This window comes from Ovis canadensis, chromosome 15, assembly GCF_042477335.2.
Source record: "Ovis canadensis isolate MfBH-ARS-UI-01 breed Bighorn chromosome 15, ARS-UI_OviCan_v2, whole genome shotgun sequence".
NCBI lineage: Eukaryota > Metazoa > Chordata > Mammalia > Artiodactyla > Bovidae > Ovis > Ovis canadensis.
Genome location: NC_091259.1, coordinates 26,304,730 through 26,327,832, shown reverse-complemented (window position 1 = coordinate 26,327,832; position 23,103 = coordinate 26,304,730). Strand labels below are relative to the sequence as shown.

The 23,103-nt window shown below is 36.9% G+C and overlaps 1 protein-coding gene across 1 annotated transcript in view; it reads right to left on the bottom strand.

Moving 5' to 3' along the window:
- The window catches only part of DDX10 (DEAD-box helicase 10), a 319,725-nt gene that overhangs the window by 109,836 nt on the left and 186,786 nt on the right, over positions 1–23,103 (bottom strand). Inside the window, exons 16-17 of the mRNA XM_069554961.1 lie at positions 22,686–22,847; positions 9,631–9,687 (exon numbers count right to left, since the gene is read on the bottom strand). Of these exons, the coding sequence (XP_069411062.1) occupies positions 9,631–9,687; positions 22,686–22,847 (219 nt within the window). The remainder of the gene's footprint in view (positions 1–9,630; positions 9,688–22,685; positions 22,848–23,103) is intronic.

Below are 23,103 nucleotides of genomic sequence, written 5' to 3'. Positions count from 1 at the left end.
AGACTCACAGATACAGAGAACAACTCAGCAGTCACCAGAGTGGAGGGGAGTGCAGCAGAACAGGTGAAGGGGATTAAGACGTACTAACTTAAGAGTTATAAAATAAATAAGTCATGGGCATATAATATACAGCATAGGGAACATACTTGATAATATTCCAGTAACTGTGTATGGTGACAGATGGTTACCAGACTTATTGTGGTGCTCAATTCATAAGGTACTCAAATGTTGAATCACTATGCTGTACAACTAAAATTAATGTAATAATCTATTTGACCTATACTTCAATTAAATTTTTAAAAAGAATATAAATCATCATAGTATCTATAACTTAAGATAAGGAGGATAAACCATGACTGAGTATAAAGGGCATCAAAAGGATTACTTGATGTTGTTTGGTCCAATCTGAACGCAGAGTCCTAATGTTTTGGAATGGATCTAAATGACCACCCAACTAAGCAGAATCCAACAGACCATTTAAAAATACAATGTTCATCTATAACATATACAAAAGACCATATATATATATATATATTCAATATATATTCAAATGTTTATCCATTTATTTTATACATATGAGAGAGAATGTAAGCACATGAGTGCTTTTCTGACACCTTATTCAAACATGTTGAGTCTATTTTCCTCCAATTTTATATGGTTAGAACACTTTTATTTTGCATATTTTAGAAAATAAAACAAAATCATTTAAGGTTTTTTTTCAGTACTCTTAACAGTTCTTCTCATCCCTCTCCATGTATGCCATCCCTCTTTTCAAGAATGAAGGCTCTCTCCCTCCGAATATTCACTGGTTATTTTGGGGGGGCTGGAGCTGGGTCTCAGTTGTGTCATGTGGTATCTAGTTCCCTGACCAGGGATCAAACCTGCATCCCCTGAATTGGGAGTGTGGAGGTCTTAGCCACTGGACCACCAAGGAAGTCCCTCCTAAAACTGTCATTAAATTCTGTCTCAAAAATTGTCTCAGATTAATCTGGTCTAAATATGACTTGTTTTCTCAAAAATTTCTTCTTGTTCTCAGGGTTAATGGCTCACATAGCACATGCTTAAGATCATCCTTAATCTTAACACCCCCCTGCATGGCCTTCAGCGGTCATGAGCCAGGAGGTGAAGACAGACCTACATCTTTATGCTCACTCTTTCACTGTCTAACCACATTTTAATTTTAATAAGACTGCAATTATTCAAGCATCTATGTTAAACGGCATCAAATATTCAACATGACATTGCCAACAAAGTAGTTTTAGCAGGATCCATTGATGCGGATGATCAAAAAGTTTTTGTGAGCAAGGTACTAAATGACAGAATGAAGTCTCATAACTCCAATGGAGGTTAGGTTCCAAAACCACAGGCAAGGTGACAATCATCGTGATCAAACTACCAAAGAACGTTCCTTTTATCACTCATAAACTACAATAGACATAGCTTTCTGTATTCAATTACACTAAAGCTTGAGAATGTCTAAGTTAGTAAAAAGGGGAAAGAAAAGGAAAGTCAATCAATGTGTACACACTGGGACAGGCTTCCCTGGTGGCTCAGCGGTAAAGAAATCACCTGTGGAGGAAGAGACGTAAATTCAATCCCTGGGTCAGGAAAATCCCCCGAAGAAGGAAACAGCAACCCATTCCAGTATTCTCGCCTGGGAAATCTCATAGACAGAAGAACATGGCAGGCTACAGTCCACAGGGTCACAAAGGGTCAGACAAGACTGAGCGACTGAGCACATTATTAGCAAATAGGGTACGGATCAAGTATTCTAAAGAGATCCTGATTGCCTAAGAGTGTCATACATTCTGTTTTAATGTTAACCATCTATAACCTTCAGTTCAGTCGCTCAGTCGTGTCTGACTCTTTGTGACCCCATGAATCACAGCACGCCAGGCCTCCCTGTCCATCACCATCTCCCGGAGTTCACTCAAACTCACGTCCATTGAGTCGGTGATGCCATCCAGCCATCTCATGCTCTGTCGTCCCCTTTTCCTCCTGCCCCCAATCCCTCCCAGCATCAGAGTCTTTTCCAATGAGTCAATCCTTCGCATGAGGTGGCCAAAGTATTGGAGTTTCAGCTTTAGCATCATTCCTTCCAAAGAACACCCAGGGTTGATCTCCTTCAGAATGGACTGGTTGGGTCTCCTTGCAGTCCAAGGGACTCTCAAGAGTCTTCTCCAACCCCACAGTTCAAAAGCATCAATTCTTTGGCACTCAGCTTTCTTCACAGTCCAACTCTCATATCCATACATGACCACTGGAAAAACCATAGCCTTGACTAGACAGACCTTTGTTGGCAAAATAATGTCTCTGCTTTTCAACATGCTATCTAGGTTGGTCATAACTTTCCTTCCAAGGAGTAAGTGTCTTTTAATTTCATGGCTGCAGTCACCATCTGCAGTGATTGTAGGTTAATGAGTTTGTTTGAAATTGTGCTGAATAAACAAGATGGGGGAGGAGAGGAGCATCAGCTTGGAGAGCCCGGGGAATACTGGGTACATTCACAATTCGGCAGAAATCGTGCAACTGTGGGCTTCCCTGGTGGCTCAGCGATAAAGAACCTGCCTGCAATGCAGGAGATGCAAATTCAGTCTCTGGGTCAGGAAGATCCCCTGGAGAGGAATGGCAACCCACTCTAGTATTCTTGCCTGGAGAATCCCATGGACAGAGGAGCCTGGCTGGCTACAGTCCATAGGGTGGCAAAGAGTCAGACATGACTGACATAGGATTATGCTAACTTATAGAATAAATATACCTGCATTTCACTGATGTGCTCAAAAAGTATTTATAAGCATTTACTATGTGCCAGCTATGAAAAATCTCAGTTGCTGTTCACTAGGTGAGAGTACTAAAATGTGAATACTCTTGACTTTCCTTGAAAATGAGGTGACAGTATGGCCTTATGCTAAGCATCAAGGCTCTTTTAGTCTAGTATAGTAGATTTGAATCAGAGCTCTGTGATATCCTTAGCTATGTGATCTTGGGGAAACTGCATAATCCTTCTTCATCTAGGAAATAAAGATAATACCAGCTCATATTATTGTTCATGAGGATTAAAGAAATAATGTATGTGAAGCCTTTAGTTACAGTATTTGTAACAGAATAGGCAGTCGATAAATGATGAAATGAAATTCTAATTTGCTCAGCTGTATCTGACTCTTTGTGACCTCATGGACTGTAGCCCCCTAGGCTCTTCTATCCATGGGATTTCCCAGGCAAGAATACTGGAGTGGCTTGCTGTTTCCTTCTCCAGGCGATCTTCCTGACCCAGGGATCACACCCAGGTCTTTTGCACTGCAGGCAGATTCTTTACCATCTGAGGCACCAGGGAAGCCCTAATAAATTATAGCTGCTATTAGTTACTATTATGCTTTATATTGGCCTTGAAAGTTATATTCCAAACTAATGTCATCATGAGTTTATTTATTCCTATTTATTCTGGAAGAAAAAATGGATATTCTTTTTTAAATCTTTTGATAAGTTTAACACTGATGCTACTGAAACTCACAGTATTACTTGGGTTACAACCCTTAATAAATGTTGAGCTTGTGACTAAGATTAGTATTAATAACTTCATTTTATTATATTTTAAAATGTGACACCTTGATACATTCAGTACTTCTTGGTATTTCACATATTGTTATAGAGAGAGTTTAAGGCAGAATGAAAAGCACACACATAATCACTCAGAGACCTGGGGTCTAGCCCCATTTTGGTGTTACTTAACTATAAGACTCTGGAAAAATCACCTATTCATTTAAGACCTCTATTTTCTCACCTGCTAAAGACTGAGTTTCCTCTTTAAAAGTTTACACTCTTGGGAGAGGCAGGAATGGAGACTTACTGTTTAAGGGCCACGGAGTTTCAGTTCAGGATGATGAGAGGATTCTGGAAATGGATAGTTGGCAGTTGTTCACAGAAATGTGAATGTAATTAATGCCGCCAAATGGTACATATAAAAATGGCTAAAGCAGTAAATTTTAGGAAATATTTTACCATAATAAAGAATTTTACAGCCAGTGGTCTGTATCCCTTAAACCACTTATTCACTCCCTCATTCATTGAAACATTTATTAAGTGCTTATTATAAACCAAGCACTGTGCTAAGGAATACAAACAAGACTTAGAGCAGAGTGGGAAAAACAGACACCTGTCCAATTAAGTGTTATAAACTATCAGACGCTTCATAAAAGAGACTGGAGTAGAAGTTACAAAAGGAGGAGTCCATTACATCTGAGAGGGTTGGAAAAATCTTTTTAAGAAAGACCAATTAGCTGAGTGTTAAAAGAACAGCATGTGGATGATATGCATAACTAGAACTGTTCCTGCTCCCATAGTTAACTCCCATACTTAACTTTTGAATCTTCATGACTAGAACAGGATGATTCTCTGGCAGTAAACACTAGAAGTATCTCTTAATTAATCCAAGATGGTTAAAGGTTCAAATTTAGTAATCGCCTTCTGCATTATCACCAAAGAAAGAAAGAGGCTTGGGGGGAGTGGGTTGGAATTCAAAGCCACTACATTAATCTCCAAGCAAACCACATCAACATTAGAATGACAATAAAAGCTACATGGGTTTTCACTGCTAATTCAGGTAGACACTAAAGGGAAAAAAGTCTATAAAGACTCAATGTTGTGTATACAAGAAGAAGGACAGCATAATGGGTCTTATTATAGCACTAAAATATGGTATTATTTGAATAGCTGGCTTAGAGAAAGTGAATGACTCATTTAGGGCACCATTAAATAAGTGATTGTATCAGTACAGCAAACAGTGCCCTGTGAGAGTTCAGACCCTTCATATGGGAGAGTAATTTACTTTCAGGGAGCACCTTTGCTTTCACTGGGAATTGGGACTATAAACAAACTTACAGTTTCATTACTGTGTTTTCTAAAAGCTGTTTGGTTTAAAATAAACTAATCTTCTAGAGCCCTTGAAATTCTAAACACATTAAAAATAAAGAAAGAGAACAGTTAAATATTTCAGTTATAAATGTCAAAAAAGGAAAGAGGTGTTAGAAAATTTATATGAAACGTGGAATGGGGAGGCATCTCCTCTTAAAATAAAAATATTCATTAGGTGTCAGTCAATAAAGCCCTGTCAAAAGGAAATAAATGCAAAGGCTTAAGACGCAGGAAAAGGTGGGAGTAACCATTACTAACATTTATTAACGTCTACTTGTAGCTCTAAGAGGAAAGATAATCCTTTAGCAGATGAGCGTACAGTAAGATATACTTTTTGTTACACATTTGGCTCAGATCAAGGGGTCAGCCAGCAACTGAGATACAGACTGCTTTCCAGACTTAGTCTGGAGTTCTCTCCTTACTCAAGGTATTTGTTATTAGTAATTTTCTATGAATAATTGTTAGCCTATGTACCACAGATCTGGTTTGTTTTTAAAGAAATAAAAAGTACAAGAGGTATAAAGTAACATACAAAAACAGTATGGGGCAGTAAGAATAACTGGAAATGAGGACTCAGTGAGCCTGAGTACACACAGCAGTTCTGCCATCAAAGAACCCATGGACGATGTTAAGTCATTTACTTGTTTTTAGTTTTAATTTATTTGAGTACATTTTTTTCTTTTAATATTTATTTATTTGGCTGTGCCAGGTTTTATTTGTGGCACAGGGAACCTTCAATCTTCACTGCGGCACATGGAATCTTTGGAATATCTTTGATATTCAGTTGCAGCATGTGGGATCTAGCTCCCTGACCAGGGGTCAAACCTGGGCCCCCTGCACTGGGAGGACAGAGTCTGAGCTACTGGGCCACCAGGAAAGTCCCTGGGTTCTTAAAAAATAACATGTATGTATGGATTTATGTATGTAAGTAGAAGCACTATCTCAAACAAAAGTTTCCCTGGAAGCTTCTGTACACACAGAGAATATAACAGGGATGTTCTGAATGAAGACAAAATGGGAGCCTAGATTTCTGCCCAAATAACCCTCTTGTGTCCTGGGGGATACCTCAGCAGAACCCCTAGGCTATCCAGTGTACTATTTAAAATTGCTGGAATAGATGAGTGGATGTTTCACGTTCTTACATTTCATGGACAGGAAAAGTTCAAAAATATTTTGAAAGAACATAATATCAAAATAAATAAATTTAGGTTTGCTTCATGAAACTATTGCTAGCTGGAGAAAAAGATATTATAAACCAGTTTCAGGAAACACCTCCAGAGTATCTCTCAAGGATATTCAAGTTCTAAAATTACACAACTTCTTCTATTCCTATTGTGAAAGAATTAACCAAAACCACTTTAGGTATCCAAGAAACTATTTTACTGTTGTATAAGTACATTAATAAAGTGCCTTAGAATTACAAAAAAAAAAAAAAGAAACAAACAAAAAAACCAAATAAAACAAGGAGAAAATAAAGCTAAAATTTATGGTGGCTATACAATTCAACCTCAAAATGTACAACATCATTTTAAACATTGTTTTCATATAATTTCTCCCATACCTAAAAATACGAACTATAAGCACCATCAGTAATATAGTCGAAGCAATGCTTAACTTTCAGGAAACTAAGCTGTTTCCTACTCTTTGCTCCTTCATACTCGGTATTCAGTTTCATCAAGCCACCTGGAGGTTGGTACAAACACTTGAGACCATCAAAGTAACATGAGGAAATCTAGCTGGATAATGAGGTAAAGCTGTATTTCTAGGATTATATAACCACCCTGAATCCAAAAAGCAAAGTGGTCTATTCATTATTGCTCCAACTACTTTTTCTTGTGCCAGTTTAAAATTTCTAACTTATAAGAACATACAATATTCCGTTAGCTAAAGTAAAAGTCAAATATTCTTTAATAGTTCAAATATTTCTCTGCTAAGGAAAGTTTAAATACCCAAAGACCTCTATCTCTCAAATCACTAGACATTGGGCACCCCGAAAACTTTCTTAGAGTTTCAACTTCATATTTCTCTGTAACTCCTGGCACTGAATATAACGTATTTTAAGCAGATCTTAGACATATCTTTTAGCAAAAAGTTGAATCAGCTTTCTGGGAAGTCCATTCCAACTTTATTTTACTACATTCTAACTTTAAAGCAATTTTTATTCAAAATACTTACTTTGTTGGGAAAAAGATAACTACCAAGCATCATTTATAAAATTATAAACTCACAATATCATTAAACCTTCTCTTTTCTGGGTAATAAAGATAATTTTATCAACTTTCATTCTAATACATTTTTCCAGTTTCTAAAGTAACTACACTGTGTCTTCTATATTCCTCTCCTGTAACATGAGGTTCGCTAAATGAAGCACAAAACAAGGGAGAAAACAGCTCTGGAAGTCTTCCTTTCTCACACTTCTGTTTCTATGCATTGACTTCTTAAAATAGCTATAAATGGGTAAGACCACATCTCTGGTGGTATAGTAAGTCACCACTTTCTTTTACCACTAAGGAATCCTTTAGATATAGATTCAGTGACTGAAGGATGCTCTGCACTTAAGCTGACCAGAAGGCCTCAGAAGGCAACAGCCTCAAGTCACACAATGTTTAACCATATTAGAAAGAAGATAAAATTTACTCTGAAACCAGCCATATCCATCACTTAAAGCATGTTTGCACACATGCACACACAAACTCACACACACAATTGGAAAACCCATAATCTAGCTCATACATTTATTCTTAGATATCTATTACAGAACCTTGGGCCATCACCTCTTACAGAGTCCCTCCAACATCTTCTGGGTCTGTTTCCAAAGGGGCATCTGGAAAGCTCCAGCACCTCCGCTTCTACAACTGTCATTTGCAAAGAAGCTGGGTACATACAGGGTAACCCGAGCCAACTCCTCGGCCTCCCTGAGTTGGCCTGAATCTGTCACTGCTGCCGCCCCTGGTATCCTGAGCAATGTGAGTCCTGGCTACAACCTGTCCTCACATCTCTCTGCCAACATCACTCTTCTAAAGGGGCTGGTGTCTCTGAGCACTCACACAAGGCTATGAAATGCAGGCAGCTTGACTACTCAGAACAATACTGAAACAGAGTCTACTGAAAGCTCTTGGCTGTGCAACAAAGTCAGTTGTTCTATTCTTTGTTCTCAATACAGCCCTTAGCGCTTGTATGTAAATGAAACAACCTTTTGACAAGGAAGTCCTCCTCCTTTCTCACACATCAGGAAACAAACACACATGACAGACATGGGAAGGGGTGCAGAGCAGAGGGGTGGGCTTGGCTTGAGGAGTTCACTTTAGAGGTCGATCCCAGTGGCAAAATCTAACTCTGAAGGCCTTTACCGCTTTTCATTTCCCAGCTGGCAATGTATCAAAACAAAATATATACAGCAACTTGTAGGGAAAGAGAAGAAGCACAAGAGGCAGGCTCAAGGGTGAGAGCAATTTCTTTCTTACAGTTTAAACCACTATGAAAGATGAAGCATACAGTATCAATAAGTACAGAAAATAAACCATATTTAGTAATATATATAAATATGCACCAATACACACAAAGCAAATACAGTGACAGGCCTTTCTTTTGGCTCCAGATTATATCTTTCATTTTATAATTTCATTCACAGAAAGAAATAGGGGCTATTTAGTAACATAAAATGGTTTATCTTTATGCTGAACATGCAATATTCATAAACTCCAAATGCTTTCATTAGATTTAAGATTTTCTTCTTAAATTTAAATTTTTCCCACTATAGTTCCTGAGATCTCATTTCTATGCCATGACTGTTCACATCTGCATTTTAAATGCAAATGCAGACTCCACCACCTGATTTAGCAAGTCAGGGTGCACGCACACTGTAGTTCTCGTTTTCGGGCACCTTTGACGACAGAGTGATATTTAATACTGAATGTAAGCAGTCTTTTCATCTTATACTGAAGAGTAATTGCTTCCCACTTTAGAACTATAGCATGAGTTATCATCTCTAACTTGTTCTTTAAGTGCATGGAAAAAAATGACAAAGAACATGATGGGTTTACTCAAGGGAGTCGGATCTTTGCTAACTGCTCAGAAGAAATCACAGCCAGTCAGGCAAAGCACAGTGAGATACAGCATGAGAAATGACATGCATTTCTGTGCCCTGGTTTGTGGAAATCATTTCTATTACATGTCCTCAGAATGCAGAGGCTGAATTTTCCATGGTGTCACACATACCAGATAAAAATTACAGCCGCACATAGATGATGGTGTTTATAATTGTACAAATATTTGAAAGAAACTACATATACAGCTGTTAAAATTTTGTTTACAGAATTTAGTGAAGGTGGGAGACACAGAGTGCTTTCCCTTAGGTTCTAGGAGCTGAAGCAACCAATGCTTTCAAGGCTGTTATCAAGCTGGGTTTGCACAGGCTGCCTCCATAGTCTGAAGATGAAATACAATAAAATCCCACCAGGTCTGACCCGCAGTCAACCATTTCCTATACTTAGTATGCACAAAACAGAATAAGACGGTGAAAGTAGGAAGATGAAGCCCTATAAACAAACTATCTCGAAGAAACAAACGAATATGAGAAAGCAAATGACACACACATACAGACTTAAATCCAATTCAACTGTCATGATGTATAAATAAATATAAAATGCATATGGAAAAGAAGATTTAAATTCCACTCAATGCTACAAACATTTTTCTCATTAAAATATAAACCCTTACCTTTGCTTGTCTCTTACTGGCTTCTCTTCTGGCTTCCCTTTCTTTCAGTCTTTTTTCCTACAGGAAGAGAGGGAAAATTAGCAATCTGTAAACTTATCTAGTAAGTGTAAATCTCACTACACATTCATAACAATTCTTCTTAAGCCAACCGGATAAGGCACATTTACCTTTCAATAGATATTTATTAAGTGTCTACTGAAAGACTGGTGTCAGTTTTCATAATCATTAAAGATGTGCCAAACAAATATGTAATCAAATCACAGTTCACTTATTAGCTGTACAGTTTTAGGCAACTTACTCTCATTTTCTCACCAAAACAAGGAGATAAAAGAAGCACACATTTCATAAAATTGGTATAAGAATTACATAAAATAATATAAATGCCTATCACAATGTCTGACATATGACAGGTTCACAATGTTGGCTATGAAAATAAAAAGGAAGACATGTAGTAATGACTATTTCCCTTCTCGTCTAAGAGTAGAATTTATAAAAGATGTAAAACCCTCATCCTTGGGGTTCTTAGAAAAGTGGCAGTATTTTTCTCAAAAGAAAAACAACAGAAGATTATTCTTTTAAGCACCTTTTCTCATTGCTTTATAATTTCCCCATTAGTTTTCCAATGATCATAAAACAGGCAGAAAATGCAGTACTAACATTTTCAAAATAAGAATAACAGATATGTATAATAATAAAATTCAAAAGAACAAAATAAAGCTAAAGTTGAAAAAAAATTGTTTTAAACAGAATGCCTCTTTTCCTCTTCAAAAAATAGTGGTAAAACAATATAAAGGTTAGTCTCAATCCAAAATAATAGGTAACAATATATAAATGTATTTCAAATACAATCAACTACCAGATCAATGTAAAAAGTGAGCAAACAGCAAATAATTTTTCCATGAAGTAATATGAAACTGCAATCATGATTCCCTCTTACATTAAACATTCACTAATGGGAGAATTAAGTTTTTTCAGTCTGGACAATCTATCATTGTCAGTATTCACACATGGCTTTCTGCAGATTCAAGAACCAAGTCTAATACACACTTGAGAGACAGACCTGAGGTTGCTCTGCTACTCACAGCATTGAGAAGGGCAGGAAATTGCTAGGATCCACACTATACACCCCATCTAGGTTTACAGGCTCCTTTTTATTAAAAAGTTTCAAAGCGGGTTAGATCTAATTAATACAAAGAGGAGGAGAGCCCAGAGAACTTGCAGATTGAGTTTTCACTGCATCAGACCGCACAGCAGGAAAGATAAATTTTAAGTGAAACTAACAAAAATTCAAATTCAAATGGCAACTGTTCATGTGTCATACCCACTAAATAAATCTTGATGCTAAATTATTCTTTTCTGAGATTATTGTTCTTTTGTACACTAGTTTTGGAGAAAATGGTTATTACTTTGCCTTCCAAATAAAACATACAACGAAAAGGGCAGGGAAAACTTAAACAATGTGCAGTTATACACGGAAATACTCTAAAGATTATTCGCAAGTTCCAGCATCAAGGTCAGAAGAAAAGATGAAGAAATCAAAACAGATTTGTTCATCGTTAAAGAGCTTGGTAAGTGAGAGGAGCAGCAGTGCTCAGTCGCTTCTGTCGTGTCTCAGTCTTTACGACCCCATGGACCGCAGCCCACCAGGCTCCTCTGTCAATGGGATTTTCTGGACAAGAATACTGGAGCGGGTTGCCATGCTCTCCTCCAGAGGATCTTCCCGACTCAGGGATCGAACCCACATCTCCTGCCTTGCACAGGATACCACTCTAATGGCAGAAAAGTGAGAAGGAACTAAAGAGTTTCTTTATGAGAGTGAAAAGGCTGGTTTAAAATTCAACATTCAAAAAAAACGATCATGGCATCCGGCCCCATAACTTTATGGCAGATAGAAAAGGAAAAAATGGAAGCAGTGACAGACTTCATTTTCATGGGCTCCAAAAGCACTGTGCATGGTGACTGCAGCCATGAAATTCAAAGACGCTTGCTCCTTGGAAGAAAAGCTATGCCAAATCTAGACAACATATTAAACAGCAGAGATGTCACTTTGCTGACAAAGGTCTGTATAGTCAAAGCTACAGGTTTCCCAGTAGTCATGTATGGATGTTAAGAGTTGGACCATAAAGAAGACTGAGCACAGAAGAACTGATGTTTTCTAACTCAGTGCTGGAAAAGACTTGAGAGTCCCCTGGACAGCAAGGAGAACAAACCAGTCAATCCTAAAGAAAATCAACCTTGAATATTCACTGGAAGCACTGTTGTTGAAGCTCCAATATTTTGGCCACCTGATGTTAATAGCCAACTCACTTGGAAAAAACACTGATGCTGGAAAAGACTGAGGGCAAGAGAAGGGGGCAACAGAGGATGAGATGGCTGGATGGCATCAATGACTCAATGGACATGATTTGAGCAAACCCGGAGATAGTGAAGGACAGAGAAGCCTGGCATGTTGCAGTTCATGGGGTCACAAAGAGTCAGACACAGTAACTGAACAACAACAAAAAAGAGATGAATAGTTTTTAGCTTGACAATATGCTTTAGCCAAATGTTACGTTTCCTTTTATTATTAACAGTGGTCTGCTACTGTATGGGTTTCCCTGGAGGCTTAGATGGTAAAGAATCTGTCCGCAAAGTGGGAGACCTGGGTTCAATCCCTGGTTGAGAAGATCCCCTGGAGAAGGTAATAGCAACCCACTCCAGTATTCTTGCCTGGAGAATCCCATGGACAGAGGAGCCTAGCAGGCTACAGTCCATGGGATCACAAAGTGTCCGACACGACTGAGTGACTCACACACATACTGCATGGGTAGGCTTCCCTGGTGGCTCAGTGGTAAAGAACCCTCCTGCCAACGTAGGAGACAAAGGTTTGATGCCTGGGTTAGGAAGATCCCCTGAAAGAGGAAATGGCAATCCACTCCTGTATTCTTGCCTGGGAAATCCCATGAAGAGAAGACCTGGCAGACTATAGTCCATGGGGCTGCAAAAGAGTTGGGTGCAACTTAGCAACTAAACAACAATAACTGTATGCGTCTTTCATTCTAACAGGATTTTTCTCCTGATAGTATTTCATGTATTGGGTTAGTCAATAGCCAACATTTTTTTTCCGTAAGATGGCTCAAAAAGTAGCACTTAGTTGTCTTTAACTTCATTAGAAACAATTTTTTTAGACTGCATTGTGATAGCTGTCATATCAGCATGCATTAAAAAAAAAATCACCGAAATTGGTGAATTTTTGTGTAGTCATTTTAATATTGAAGATGGAAGAAAGCAAGCAATATTTTCGGCATATGATTCTTCATCATTTTAAGAAAGGTAAAAATGTAACTGGAATGCAAAAAAAGATTTGTACAGTGTACAAAGAAGGTGCTATGACTGATCAAATGTGTCAAGAGTGGTTTATGAAGTTTTGTGCTACAGATATCTTGCTGGATAATATCCACGGTTGGGCAGACCACTTAAAGTTGATGGCAATCAAATCAAAGCATTGAGAACACTCAGCATTATTATTACAAGGGAGATACCTGACATACTCAAAATATCCAAACTAAGTGCTGAAAATAATTTGTACCAGCTTGGTTATGTTAATCACTTTGATGTTTGGGTTCCACATAAGTGAAAAAAATCTTTTAGACTGTATTTCCACATGTGATTTCCTATTTAAATATAATGAAAAATTCCATTTTTAAAACAAATTGTGACAGCTGATGAGAAGTGGATACCGTACAATCATGTAGAATGAAAAAGGTCATGGGGCAAACGAAATGAACCACCACCAACCACATCAAAGGCCAGTCTTCATCCAAAGAAGGTGATGCTGTGTATATGGCGGGATTGGAAGGGAGTCCTCTATTATGAGCTCCTTCTGGAAAACCAAACAGTTAATTCCAACAAGTACTACCCCCAATTAGACCAACGAAAACAGCACTTGATGAAAAGTGTCTGGAATTAGTCAACACAAAATGCATAATCTTCCGTCAGGATAATGCAAGACCACATGTTTCTTTGATGACCAGGCAAAAACTTATACAGCTTGCTTGGGAAGTTCTGATTCATTCACCATATTCATCACACTGCACCTTCAGACTGCCATTTATTTCAGTCTGGACAAAATTCTAATGGAAAAAATTTCAATTCCCTATAAGACTGTAAAGGCACATAGAACAGTTCTTTGCTCAAAAAGATAAAAAGTTTTGAGAAGACAGAATTATGAAGTTGTGTGAAAAGTGGTAGAAGGTAGTGGAACAAAATGGTGATTATATTGTTCAATAAAGTTCTTGGTAAAAATGAAAAATGTGTCCTTAAACCTTACTTAAGAAGAGAAAGAACTTTTTGGTCAACCCAATACATTATTTAATTTTTGCCTGTGTCCTGTGCAGAGAAACAGGTAATTAAACACATTTAACAGTCACACAAATTGCTATTGTAATTATTCAGTAACTGACCTTCTCCCAACACACTAGAGCATCAGGAAATGGCACTTCAAAGTTCCAAAGAATAACCTTGATATGGTCACATCAGAAAAGCTCTCTCTAAACAAGTAAACACAATCTCTCTTTTGGGGTTTTCCATCTAGTCACTATAATCATAGCAGGAAAAAGCATTACTAATAAATTTCCACTGAACTGCAGTATTAATTCATCACAGTCAATGAAGAATTTTTTTTTAAATTTCAAAATTTAAATTGGCTATCACAGATCAAATGAGCATGTGAGTAGAATAATTATTCCTTTTAAGATTTCTGCCACAAGTATCAGGTGGATAAGGGATATGAAACATGTATAATATCATATATGAAATGAATCGCCAGTCCAGGTTTGATGCATGATACTGTATGCTTGGGGCTGGTGCACTGAGACGACCCAGAGGGATGGTACGTGGAGGGAGGAGGGAAGGGGATTCAGGATGGGGAACACGTGTATACCTGTGGTGGATTCATGTTGACGTATGGCAAAACCAATGCAATACTGTAATTAACCTCCAATTAAAATAAATGAATTTATATTAAAAATAATGAAATGAACATGACCAGGATATGAAACTAAAGTATAATAAAAAGAACAAACTTTCAATACTGGGTGACACAAAAAGGAAATTAGAAAACTTCTCTTTGTTATCTTAAAAAGCTATATTAGCACTCTACCTGAAAAGAGGCAAGAGTAAACCTCTGTCTTTCAACAGAGAACAGAATGTAGAATTATGGCAATCCAAAATTTTGGAAATGAATATAGGAAAAAAACTATAAATTTTTCTTTTGCTAAGAGAGGGAAAATAGTTCTTTTTTAAAAAACATGAATATATGAATCATAGATGCTATAAACGACACAACAAAAATAAAAGGTTGGATTGCAATGATTAGGGGGAAAATATAATTGAATTTTATTAGATTCAGTAACTGAGGTTCTGCAACCCCTTTACCCCAAACACTCATATTTATGTGGTTGCAATACTTTAAATCCTTCCTTTTCCTATTTCATTTTTTAGGATTGGTACCAAAAAGCATTTTATGCTAACAAAAAGAAGGCACAGTTTTACCTTTAATTCTGCCATGCTACAAATGATAAGAAGGTCATGAAATTCAATCATAAAAATCAAATTCCCAGGAGACAAAAAAAAAAACACATGAAAAATTACATTTCAAGGTACAAAATACTCCTTTATAGATATTACTACACGTCTTTTGGCTTCTCATAAACTATAGGTCCTCAGCTTCCAGAAAAGAAAGTACCATGAAGTATGAATTTCAATAGCAGCCAGGACTATATATTTAAACCACTTTCATTCCATGGTGCTTGGAAAGCTGTAGATTTGGAAACCCCTGTTTCTCAGGAGGTGGTGGAAGTGTATAGCCTATTTTAATGAATCTCAGGCAACTGAGTCAGTTATGTTAAGGATGGAGTTCCCAGCTGTCAAATAAAGAAGGAGGGGACATCGATCCTCATTTCAGTATTACAGGAACTTCTTTTTTCAGGGAAGAAAAGTGGATCAACAAAATTGAATAAAAAGAATTATTATAATAATCTTTGGCCTGAAGGTACCCCTTTCCCTCCAAGAATAAAACCCCAGGGATTCTAAATCCCTCCCGAGAACTAAGAACACAGCAAGGTTCTCTGATCTGTTACCTACTCTACAGAGTTTCATCCAAACAACATAAAAAATTGGTCTTCCACATTTAAATCTATAAAAACTACAATAAGGCTATGAAGACAGGGAGAAAAATAAATTTACACAGAAACACTGATTCACTAATCAATTCCTTCAAATATTTCCTGAGCTACTATGTTCCAGGCTCTGTTGTGAGCTCCGAGTACACAGGGATGGGAAAAACAAACACAGCCTAGCTTCCTGTAGCTTGAAGCCTCCACTGCTCATCTCTGTAGTCTATGAAACGATCTTCCATCAGCACCAAACTCTGCCCCAACTCCTCAACCTCTTCAGCTAAACTGACCATCAATCTATAACCACCCCACCTCACTACATGGTGGTGCCTTAAAAATCCATAAAACAAAGAACTTGATAAAAATAGAGATAATAAGCAGGTCAAAGACTTGCCACAAAGTTGATAAAACCTATAAAATCTTGAGTATTTATCTCATTTTGGATGCTGGATATGAAAAAGGGCCCAAGCACCCAGATGATGAAGTGAATATCATGAAATGCTACAAGCTCACGAGAATAAGAAGAGAAACCTCCCAGGCAGACATCTCTAAATTATAGACAAAGGTACGACAGCAATAGGCTGGTTCCTTTTTTATAATAAATCTGGTCATGATGGTGGTAAGAAGGGAACTGAAGGATATGGTTGTACAAGAACAGAATCTCTGTTCCTCCTCTATAAATAAGCTGTATTACTCATTAAGTCAGTTTGAGAATTAAGCACTGGATACATGTTCCCCCATGATGACATTTCTGGTATGATGTTAGTATGTGGTCCTAAACTAAACTACTAACCACAATGCTAATTTTTTTCTAAATTTGTTTGAGACCAATGATCTTGGTCTGGAAACATGAACAATTTCTATCACTTGTCATTCCTTCTTGAAAATCCTCCTCTCTTCTTGTCATCCTCTACCTTCTGATTCATTGCCTCAGAGCTACTCTGTCATAAGAGAATGCCTACTGGTATGAAATAGGTAGCAGCTACATGGTTAAAAACAGTGTGTAGAGAAACAAAGACCTTGGTAAGAATCCCAAGGCTATTATTTGCAAGCTTTTATACACTGTGAGAAATAGATTCAAGGGACTAGATCTGATAGATAGAGTGCCTGATGAACTACGGACTGAGGTTTGTGACACTGTAAAGGAGACAGGGATCAAGACCATCCCCATGGAAAAGAAAGCAAAAAAGCAAAATGGCTGTCTGGGGAGGCCTTACAAATAGCTGTGTAAAGAAGAGAAGAAAAAAGCAAAGGAGAAAAGGAAAGAGATAAGCATCTGAAAGCAGAGTTCCAAAGAATAGCAAGGCGAGATAAGAAAGCCTTCCTCAGCGATCAATGAAAAGAAATAGAGGAAAACAACAGAATGGGGAAGACTAGAGATCGCTTCAAGAAAATCAGAGATACCAAGGGAACATTTCATGCAAGATGGGCTCAATAAAGGACAGAAACGGTATGGACCTAACAGAGCAGAAGATATTAAGAAGAGGTGGCAAGAATACACAGAAGAACTGTATAAAAAAGATCTTCACAACCCAGATAATCACGACGGTGTGATCATTCACCTAGAGCCAGACATCCTAGAATGTGAAGTCAAGTGGGCCTTAGGAAGCATCACTACAAACAAAGCTAGTGGAGGTGATGGAATTCCAGTTGAGCTATTTCAAATCCTTGAAGATGATGCTGTGAAAGTGCTGTACTCAATATGCCAGCAAATTTGGAAAACTCAGCAGCAGCCACAGGACTGGAAAAGGTCAGTTTTCAGTTTTCATTCCAATTCCAAAAAAAGGTAATACCAAAGAATGCTCATTGCACATGAGTTTGGGTGAACTCTGGGAGTTGGTGATGGACAGGGAGGCCTGGCATGCTACAATTCATGGGGTTGCAAAGAGTTGGACACGACTGAGTGACTGAACTGAACTGAACTGATACCCTGTGGGGCCTCGGACAATTTACTTGACCCTTATAAGTTTTAGTTTTGTCATCCGTAAAATGAATCTCACCCACTTATAAGTTAATTGTTAGCATATAATATAAAAATGCTTAGTGCCGGGCCCAGTTAACAAACTGCTACTTGCTACTGTCTTTAATGTTCTTGTTATTACTATTCCTACAATACCTGATTACTACCTTTCTCCTTCTTGATTACATAAATTTATGTTTAAGACACCTCGATTCCATGCCAACTCAATTCTGTGTAAAAAATAATAAACAAAATAGATTTTCTAAGAAGTCCCTTTAATTCTTAACTTTCTAAAGAGCCTCTGTGGTGGCTCAGATGGTAAAGAATCTGCCTGCAATGCAGGATACCTGGGTTCGATCCCTGGGTCGGGAAGACTTCCTGGAGAAAGGAATGGCTACGCACTCCAGTATTCTTGCCTAGAGAATTCTATGGACAGAGAAGCCTGGTGGGTTATAGTAATGTTCATGCTAGTAGTTAAGTAGAATCCAGAAAACTCTGCACCAGAGTTACATTCTGACATATTATCTAAATACACAATCCAAAATGGATAAAGCACTCAAAGCAAATTTCAAAGAAATGAAAGAGAAGCTCATAATGAATCACTTCTCTCCACTCTCAGCTATTATAACAGATATTATCACACCAAACAGAAGCTATCTTTCAGAGGTAAAAATGATGACACACCACAGAGCAGAGTTTCACTCCATTTAAGTAAAAAACCTTTCAGTGATATGATTCATGGCCCATCTTTCAAAGTTCTAACTGAATTATCAGAAAACACATTGTTTCTGTGCGAAAGCAGTGCTTTTGTATTTACAACTTCATTTACTAACGGTTTTATATGTAAAAATAAATTTTGCTATAATTTTACTTCTGATAAACAGTTTCAAGAGGCAAAGAAAACAGCAACATGCCTAATTAAGTATAGCTACTTATAAACTGCCAGAAAAAGCAGAAGACCCAAATGGTCTCAGAAGAAAATGATGCTTAATGGCTAAAATGAAGACTCATAAAGAAAAATAAAGATGCTGACTGGGTGACCCAAAGGAGTTACACAAGGGCTCCAGAAGTCTCCAGGGTGAGTGGCCAAGTTCCAGCAAGGGGGCAGCTGAATTCCATTCCCAGTGAGGCCATAAACTGTATCATCTTTATTTCTTCCTTTTTATTTACTTTTTGCTATAAATCTTTACAACAAAGATATTTACTTGAGTCATAGTAGAAATTACAGAGTTTTCAGAATTTGGTAGATGAAAAAAGGAGTCAAGGACAGGTGTAATAACATGGAGGAATAACACATGGGAATAAATGAGCAGCTGAGACCCACATTACAAAAATGGAGTACATTTTCAAAGCTATCATGGGAGGCTGTTAATTGTAAACAGTAGGAAAAAACAATTACTTTCAAACAGGATCATTAAGACTAAATTCACTTATTATATTAACTATCTTATCCTTCTAAACTAAAATTAGATTCATGAAATATTTTAAACATGCTGAAAGATTTTTAATCTCATAAAAGCTAAAACTGACACATTTTTCAAAATATTATATGTGTCATAATATGTATCAAATACAGAATTATGTTATAGATTTAATGGAGTTTTATTTTCATTTTATTTTCACATCTTACCTATACACACAGAGACAGGGGATCTCTCTAATTACTTGTTATTAACTCCTATTATCTTTCCCTCAATTTTCAGAATACAAAAGTGCAATCCAAAATGGTGACTGGTAATCCAAATGGACTAGGTAATGCTAGGACTTCAAAGCAAGTATTCCAACTTGTTATACCACAACACTCTCTCCCCCAAACATTATGCCAAATGTTAAAACCTAACATTAAAAAAAAATAATACATATGCATTGTAGGTAAAAATCCAGTCTGGTACATAACTGATTTGAGCACCTGTATTATATCTTATGGGCTTCCCTGGTAGCTCAGCTGATAGAGAATCCGCCTGTAATGCAGGACACCTGGGTTTCATTCCTGAGTCGGGGATATCCCCTGGAGAAGTGACTACCCACTCCAATATTCTTGCCTAGAGAATCCCCATGGACAGAGGAGCCTGGTGGGCCACAGTCCATAGGGTCGCAAAGAGTTGGACATGACTGAGCGACTAAGCACACTGTATCTTATGTATGGTATTATAATAAACAAACTAAGTGTTCAAAAACATGAAATTTCACTAATTTAACATACAAATACTTAAATTTGTTTAAATAATAATTTTACTGATGAAAATACCAAGAAACGAATCATATTTGTGCCAGGTCGCATTCCCATTAAGCTGAATAAAGGGAAGATTACTTCGGTTTCTTCTTTGTGCTCTTTTTAGGTTGCATAATATTTTCAGTCTCCAATATAGAAAGTATGCCATGGGCTACTCTGTGCAGAATATACCTATTTTATATAAAACAACAAACTTTGCTTTAAACAACAAACTTGTTTTAAAAAGATCTTATATCTCTTTCAGTTACAGAGAACTGGTTCAAAAGCAGTAGCATGTAAAGTTCTTGTGATTTCTCTCCCAACTGTATCAGCCCCAAACTGCTCTCTTCAACCTTGTTGTGAGACAGTCACAGTGATAGTTTTAAAGTCACATGGTATGTTTTAACAACGGTGCAAAGAAAATAAATTATGTAAAGTCTCAAAAATAAGTGCAAATGAAAAAGTACAGAACAATCTACAGGACTGTAGAATACTGTAGTATGAATGTAACAAAGGGAGAAAATAAGAATATGCATTTCTATTTACTACTCTGCATAAACTATATGAATACATTAATAATTAATAAAAATTTACCTCTGAGGTGGAGGCAAGAATAAAAATGACAGGTATGGGCAGAAGCAAGACTTCTCAACATTAAATTTATCATCTTGACTTTGGAAAACATGAAGATATTATTCATTTCAAAAATTTTAATGTAAAAAAAATTGGAGCACAGAAAATTTCTATGCAGTGACTAAATGTTCAAAGTTAGCTATGATTTAATTATAAACTTCCTGAGAATAGAAGCCATATATTTTATTTGTTTATTTTTATTAATATTTACTTATTTGGCAGCTCTCGATCTTAGCTGCAGCACTTGGGACCTTTGATCTTCACTGTAGCATGCAGGTTCTTTAGCTGCAACATGTGGGATCTAGTTCCCTGACCAAGGATCAAGTCCAGGCCCCCTGCATACAGAATGTGGAGTCTTAGCCACTCAACCACCAGGGAAGTCCCAATACCAAGTATATTATATATTTCATCTTCACAGTTTAAGGCAGAGCCTAGCACACAAACACTGTGTAATAAATATACAATAGTAACTTGAAATTAAGTTCCTAAATATTTCAGAAACAATATGCCACAACCCAGATACAGTAATAACTTCTGCACACTGGGAAGAGGGGTGAAAGGTAAAATAAGAAAAAGGGAAGAAGCAAATGGGGGTGGGGGAGCCTTTATTTAATGTAAATTCTGCATGTTTCTTTTTACTGCTGACTACAATTTAAAAATAAAGGTAAAATGTTCTTATGCTAGATAGACACTTTAAGAAGACTATAAGCAGAAACATGACAAGCTGCTTGACACTCAGCATTACTAACAATTTTAGCAACAAATTATTAACATCTAATTTCTATTTAAAGTACTGTGCTAAAAGCAGCAATGACGGAAATGCTTAGTTATACCCTCAAACTGCAACCTGTATATTTTAGGTTCATTTGTTCTCCATATTTATGGAATGTTTTCCCTCACCATTCATTTTCATCCCTGAAAGCTATCTTCAAGAACTAATTTCTTATTCATTAACTGCTACTGTGAAGCTATATCAAACCTTAAAGAAATAAGAATTGCTGCACTATTAAAAACAATTTATTGGATCATCAGATAATAACAAGGTCAAATAGGAGTCAAAACCTATGGTTTTGACCACAGGATATGGTTAATAATATGGTTAATAATGACCATATGATTAATAATGGTTAATATGGACATGGTTAATAATGACCACATCCAACAACTTGAAGATTTTTGATACAGAACTTAGTATTATAGCAGTGATTCTTGCATATGATACTGTGTTACCCTGAGACCATTCATTGTCTCAAGGGCATACTACAGAAACTTCTTTAAAAACGTAAATCTGTTTTAGTTCATTAATTGACTCATTTATCTAGTGGAAGGTCTACTTTTAAGTAGTGCAAAAGGACAGTAATATCACGAGAGGCCAGAATGGAGTAACCCTTTCTGTTTTAAGGATAATAGTTTAAGGCCAAGTTTAAGGCCAATAGGGCATATGCCAATATAGAAGCACTCTTTCTCACAAAGTTTCCTTATTTTTTTCTTAATTTAGTAAATTTAAATTATATCTATTGCCAAGTAATTGCTGATGGAAAGATTTAAGTTCAAACTGGAAACAATACTAACGTTGCTCAAATAGGTGAAACATGAAACACACTGTGCTTATCCACACCATGTAACACTACTCAGTGACAGAAAGGCAGGGGTCAAACACAGAACTAGGTGAAGCTACAGATTCATGATGGGCAACAAACCTCAATCCTAAAAGGCTATACACTACATAGTTCCATTTATATATACTCTTGAAATGACAAAGTTATAGAAATGGAACTCCTGATACAACTTTTAACAAGTGTACAACTACAATTATCTCCAAATTAGAACTTTATTAAAAAAAAAAAATCACTGTAATTTGAGTCACCTCAACCAAAGGCAGATTTAGGTGACATTCTCAGAAACCAGTTAGTATCCAAAGACTCCACCAGCAGAAGGAAAAAGGACTAAATAAAACAACAAAATAGCCACAGAAAAATAAGTGCTAAAGAAAATAGTAAAGGAACTTGGTTATTAAAGAATATCTAATGACCATTTAAATACATTTAGGACATATTAAATTTCATTCAGTATTCATTCAAAATAGAAAGCTTACCCGATGCTTTGCCTTAATTTTCTTCCTATATTCTTCTTTGTCAAATTTGTCCTCTTCTTGAAGCCTTTCCTTTGCTTTATCTAGGTTGATACCACCAGCATCATCCTCTTCCTCAGTATCCTTGGAAACAGATTTCTGCACTTGTGGCCACTGCTGAACCAACTGCCGAGAGGAAAAAGGTGAGTATGAGGCAGGAGACAAGGAACATCAATAGAATGCCACCTGCATTTGCAGAATGATTTTGAAATGGTGCACATACATACTTTCTCCCTTACACCTATATTTCTGAAACTTTCAAACAAGCTTTATAATAAAAGTGAGCAAGTCACAGAAAAGTCAGGATAAAGTAATGCTGCCATAACTCAGTTAAGAGCAGGATTAAAAGAAATCTTCATTAAATCATTTGGACAGTAAGGTA